The sequence below is a fragment of the Nestor notabilis genome, unplaced genomic scaffold (genome assembly GCF_000696875.1).
Source record: "Nestor notabilis isolate BGI_N333 unplaced genomic scaffold, ASM69687v1 scaffold6976, whole genome shotgun sequence".
In the NCBI taxonomy this organism is placed as follows: Eukaryota; Metazoa; Chordata; class Aves; order Psittaciformes; family Psittacidae; genus Nestor; species Nestor notabilis.
The window spans coordinates 1-5531 of record NW_009933219.1 but is presented as its reverse complement, the minus strand read 5'-3'; the positions used below and the strand labels follow the sequence as shown (position 1 = coordinate 5531).

At 44.0% G+C, this 5531-nt stretch overlaps 2 protein-coding genes across 2 annotated transcripts; one reads left to right on the top strand and one right to left on the bottom strand.

Annotated features, from left to right (window-relative positions):
* Positions 1 to 331: 331 nt before the first annotated feature.
* NDUFA6 (NADH dehydrogenase (ubiquinone) 1 alpha subcomplex, 6, 14kDa) lies at positions 332 to 1592 on the top strand (the record flags this gene model as incomplete). Its single annotated transcript, XM_010016764.1, has 2 exons — positions 332 to 447; positions 1461 to 1592. Coding segments are annotated over 2 exons (248 nt in total), but the record flags the coding sequence as incomplete, so codon positions are not given.
* Positions 1593 to 5202: 3610 nt separating this feature from the next.
* On the bottom strand, positions 5203 to 5340 carry SMDT1 (single-pass membrane protein with aspartate-rich tail 1; the record flags this gene model as incomplete). The annotated part of the gene is made up of 1 exon (XM_010016763.1): positions 5203 to 5340. A coding segment is annotated over one exon (138 nt), but the record flags the coding sequence as incomplete, so codon positions are not given.
* Between the last annotated feature and the right edge of the window lie 191 nt (positions 5341 to 5531).

Sequence of the window (5531 nt, the reverse complement as noted above, 5' to 3'; positions counted from 1 at the left end):
CGGCCCGGCTGCCTCCACTGCCGGGGGTCTGGGCAGGAAACTCCCTTCTCCTCATTCTTTACTTGCCATTTGGATTTTCTAGCTAAGCAAAAGAGAAACTAAGCTGTAACGTTCCAGAACTGGGGTGTGTGGCATGATTGCTTGCTTCCTTAAAACTGCACTAGGACTCGTTCTGTGGCTGCTGTTTATGTGCTTTCAGTTAATCTTATTAAGGTGGCAGACGTTGCAAGAACAAATGACTGTGTAATGTTTTGTGGGGCCAGGGTGCATGTTGTCAGTGGGGAAAAAAAAGTAATACAGATAACCTCTGTGGATGTTGTGTTTTTCACAGTACACCTATACCAGCTGGACATCACGGTGAAACAGGGGCGTAACAAGGTGCGGGAGATGTTCAAGAAGAATGCCCACGTTACAGACCCACGGGTGATAGACATGCTGGTTATTAAGGTACAAACAAGCTATTCCCTTTTTGTTGAAGCAGCAGAGAATGCGAGAGTGGGTAAATGGTGTGATGGAGGAGAGGGACAGTGTTATTTCAGCTTGCCCTAAGAAGTTGTCTCTTGCAATCCAAATTGATTTCTCTCTGTCAACAAACCTGTTGATAGGGGAGGAACAGGGCCTTAGCTCTCACCTAAGTCAGAGATGCTAGAATGTAGATTTCTGTCACGCAGTGTACTGGCTCTTCCAGATTGCAGATATTTAAAAAAGGAAGTGTATGGCAAGCAAAACAGTGGTTTAAATGCCAAGTTTATTGGTTTGTTGTGGATTTTTGGGTTGGCATTTGTTTTCTTGTTGGGTTAGGATTTGTTGGTTTTGTTTTTAAAAAACAATGGCAAGAAAGTGGGGAAAAGATACTGCTAGCTAGTTTATAATTCAGTATGACCTTTCTACTCCCTGCAGTACTTCCTTATGTTGGGATGTGGTTTTCTTCACCAATTCTGAAACATACATGAGAGTTGCAGAACTTGGTGGGAGGTTGGCTTTGGGTGGCAGAACACCCCACCTTTGTAACACATCTGGTTATGTCTCAGGCCTAAGAGGCCTGCCTGGTTCAAAGCAATAATCAGCATACCGAGAGGAAGGCAAGAGTTCAGAAATTAGATAGATGTGCATGAAAGTTGGGAATGCTATGTAGCATTTTATGGGGGTGCCAGTTATGAGAGAAAAAAAGAGAGGTTCTAAGAAGGTTCCCTTGCTTATTCCACAGGGCTGGGAACCTGCACTGTAGAGACAAGTGACTTGTTAATACAAGACATGAAGCAAGAAAAGCACAAGGCAGGAACAGTGAATATGTTTGTGTCACAGCATAGATGATGCAGGCAGCCTTTAGGAGTACAGAGTTGTTGATGCAGCTATTTCAAGGGTGTTTCTAAGTGCATTCAAATAACTCTCATAATGCTGCATAGTTAGACTTGGGCTCTAACTGAGAACTGATCTAAAATTGTTTTGTCTGTGTGCAGGGAAAAATGGAACTTCAAGAAACCATCCACGTATGGAAGCAGAGGACTCACATCATGAGGTATTTCCACGAGACGGAAACCCCACAACCTAAAGACTTTCTTTCCAAATTCTATGCAGGCCACAATCCCTGAGAGGTCGACTCTATCCTCCTGCCTTGTATTATAAATAAAGTTCTATACAGCAGAAAAAAAATCCATACAGAAAGATTGCATAGCATATTAGGAGCCCAATGACTAACTGAATCCAGTGTGTGTGCAAGTCATTATGATCTGTATGAAGAGCTGTGACTTCCTAGTTTTGCCAGTGTGTATTTTCAGTGGATGGAGTTTGTCCTGTCACTTGCTCTGGAGTGTCTGCTGAGTCAGCAGAACACATCCTGGCTGTGGGGCTTTCTGTTCAGCTTGCAGCCCCATGCATAGGCCTCAGCCCCGTGGAAGAAAGGGCCTTCAGAAAAGCCAGTGTAGTTGCAGAAATATTCTCATGCTTGAGGCCCATCTGTATTCATACAGTGTTTTACAATTTCATGCTATGACATTGTTGACCTTGCATTTTTTACTTGGACATTAGCCTCTGTTTACTTCGTCACGGAGAATGGCATAAAATCCAATAGGCAAATGCAACCCTTTGTGCAATAAAAAGATCAGCAGAGTCAATTTCCCTGCTGTAAAGTGAAATTACCTGGAAAAATGGGGATTTGCACTGTTGCCTATAATAGGGAGGCTCTGTTAGAACTCCTGAAGCCTAGCAGAAGGTGGTGTCCTATCATCACCTTAACTGAATCAGGAATCACTAGCTCTGTTTTGAGGAGGGCAAGGAGAATTTGTTTTTTCACCAGTCAGAGCAGGTTTTCAGGAGGTAACTCAGTGCTGGAGCTCCCCCCTGCATGATCAGCATTGAATCTTTGTAGTACACTCAAACTTCTTTTCATCCATGCCCAAGTACTGGGGCTTTCTTCTCCACCTGAGGCCTGTAAAGCAGCACTCCCCAGGTATGTATACATACGTGTACCTTGGGCCTTTGTATGGCATGTTTTTAAGGACAGCATCGACACAATCAGGAAGGGCCACGAGACATGGTGGGATAAAATAGTGGTAAGGAATTTGGCAGTATAGAAAACAGGAGCAGGGCCATGTTTACCTCACAAGAACAGATGAACTAGAGCAACCAATTCCTAGGTGGTTTTGGCGTATGAAGGGAACAACTCAAACACCAGTGCCTCAAGAACCTGCCAGCTGCCTTCAGCTCTTAGATTACAGTTTACTTTGATTGCAGCCTCCCTTTCTCTCAGTATCTATTGAATTACAGATCAAACATAGAAAGCAGCACCAAGTAAAAAGGGAGCAAATGTACGCTACGCTAATGTGTACAGCATTAAAAGAAACTTTTTACCACTACATGAATACTGATGAGCAGTCCAGAGAAGAGGGCAGGTCTAATGACAGGAAACCATGAGAGAGACACTGTGGTAATGCTGGCTTGGGGAAAAAAAAAAACCCAGAAAACCAAACTCTATTAACCTTTTAAGGTATTTGAGAAAACAGCTGGTCTGATGTGAAGTTACTCTACACATGCCCTAATTGTAGAAAAGACCTTTTGCAGTCTATTAGGCAAGGATTTAATTGCAGTAGTAAATATGGAGAGTTGAAGTTTATACCCTGTTCAGAAAATAAATATTACAGGGCTCATACAGAAATACTGAACTGCTGAGGAAATACTAGGAACTTGGAGCCAGTGTTCAGAAGTTTTCACTGTTCAGAGATTAAATGCTGTATGACATCAGTGAGTGAGTTTGCCACTCGTGATCTTAACCTTTCACCAAACCTACTTAGAACTTTTAATTCTGTGATGGTAATATTGTAGTTAATCCTCAGTGAGGTGAAATTAATGATACAGTCTCCATCAGATAGACCTGCTAGGCTGTAAACCAGCATAAGTTGACCTGCAGTGCCAGTGTCAATATGCACTCCATTCTTTTAATGGGGCTGCTGCTTCCTCTAGGATTCCTGTCACGTACTGTAGATTAGTGCTGAGTTATGGAAAGTACTCTTAGGAAGAAATAAATATGCAGAGAGCATCCTTAGTGGAGCAGATGTAGAGGTAGAAAGGTTGAGACAGAAATGCTCAAGACCAAACACAAAACCAAAGTCATACACCTTAATCTCTTGATCTTTAATTAAGTGTTTCCCATACTGCTAATATAAGGAATCCCAAGCAGTCTCTGCTGAGGTGTGTGTGTGTGTGTGAGGGTGCAGGACCTATCAGGCACTTCCTCCAACCCACATCTACAGATTCTGTCATACAGACGTGCAGGACACTCACTGGCAAAGGGGATAGAGAGCCCCTGTCCCGGTTAGGAAGGACAAAACACAGGTGACATGTTGGAACCATTGCTTTGCTGATGGCTTTCTCCCTTCTGTTCTTCCATGACTCTTCTGCAAATAGAGTAAGACGCTGTTACTCTTCAGATATGCTGTGCTGTACTGTTGTGAACCCCCCCCTGAACCACACAAGTGGGGCTTACATAAAAGGAGTTTCTAACAGGTCACTGCAGCCTTTACAACATTTTCATTCTTTGTTTTTAGCCATGCAGTGTATACTGGAAAATCCCTTTATCGAATACACCAAGCCAGTTATAAAGCAACACTATTTACAACACCTTCTTCAGTCTATAAAGGATCGAATACAAGCAAACTCAAATCTTTACGCAGAGGCAAGCCAAATGGAATAACAAAAGTGTTGGAAAGTGTAGTGCACTGCAGATGAAGATGAATAATTTCTGCTCTTCCTTTATCCAATGAGCCTGAATGGTACAACTACTTCAGTTTGTTCTGATGGGTTCTGGAATACTTGTAAGTTTTTCAGTTCTGTATCAGAACTTCAGACAATAAGTGATTATCTTACTTAAGAGCAGGAATTCTGTGAATTAGCAGAAGACTTTTAAACAGGTAAACATGTAGAACAATATTACAGAATTGTTCAGGTTGGAAAAGATACTTAAGATCATTGAGTCCAACCTCTACCCCAGGACTGCCAAGTCCACCACTAAGCCATGTCACTAAGCATCACAGTTACATGTCTTCTAAATACCTTCAGGGATGGTGATTCAACCACTTCCCTGGGCAGCCTGTTCCAATGCTTGACAAGCCTTTGGGGAAGAAATGTTTCCCAATATCCAGTCTAAACCTCCCTTTGTGCAACTTGAGACCATTTCCTCTTATCCTATCCCTTGTTAAAGGACCAATCCTGACCTCACTACAAACTCCTTTCAGGTACTTGTAAGAGCGATAAGGTGCCCCCTGAGCCTTCTCTTCTCCAGACTGAACACCCCAATTCCCTCAGCCGTTCCTCATCACACTTGTGCTCCAGACCCTTCACCAGCTTCACTGCCCTTCTCTAGACATGTAATAATAAACGAGTCCCCCTTTTTTGTCTGCAGTACAGACTCGCACTGACTACAGTTTACTTCTGATTCAAATGACAAGAGCTAAACCACAATCAGTTTTTTCCGATCTCTACTGAATGTATGTTTTGAGTTCACATTCAGACAGCAGTCTGGCCTACTCTGGTATTAAACAACAGGAAAGTCAGTAGCCAGAGGCAACTCTGTCCGTCCGTTTAACTGCAAATGCATCTTTCAAGCTATGGCTGGCTGTACATCCTACTGTGAGATTGTCCTCCCTGCCCCACACCAAACAGGAAGCATAAACAATCAGATCACTAGTGATGTTAATGATATACCCGTTAATCATCGTCGTCATCATCCTCCGGGACAAAGATGTCATGTTCTTCAAGCAGGGCTGCGAAGTTCTTACTGATCTGAGTGCCAACATACAGGAAAGGGATCACGACGCTGAACACTCTGAGGAGGCCGAAGGGCGTCTGCGAGGGGTCGATTGGAAAAGACCGAGCTTTACCAGCAAGTTGTGCTGTGCCCGAGCCCACACGCTACCGGCGAGCGCGGCTCGCAGCCCCAACGGCGGGTGTTCTATCACCTCCCGCTCAGCGCTGGGGGAAGCAGCGGCCCCGTGAACCCTCCCGCTGGCGAGCGCTTCCGCCTCCGCGCCCCGCCC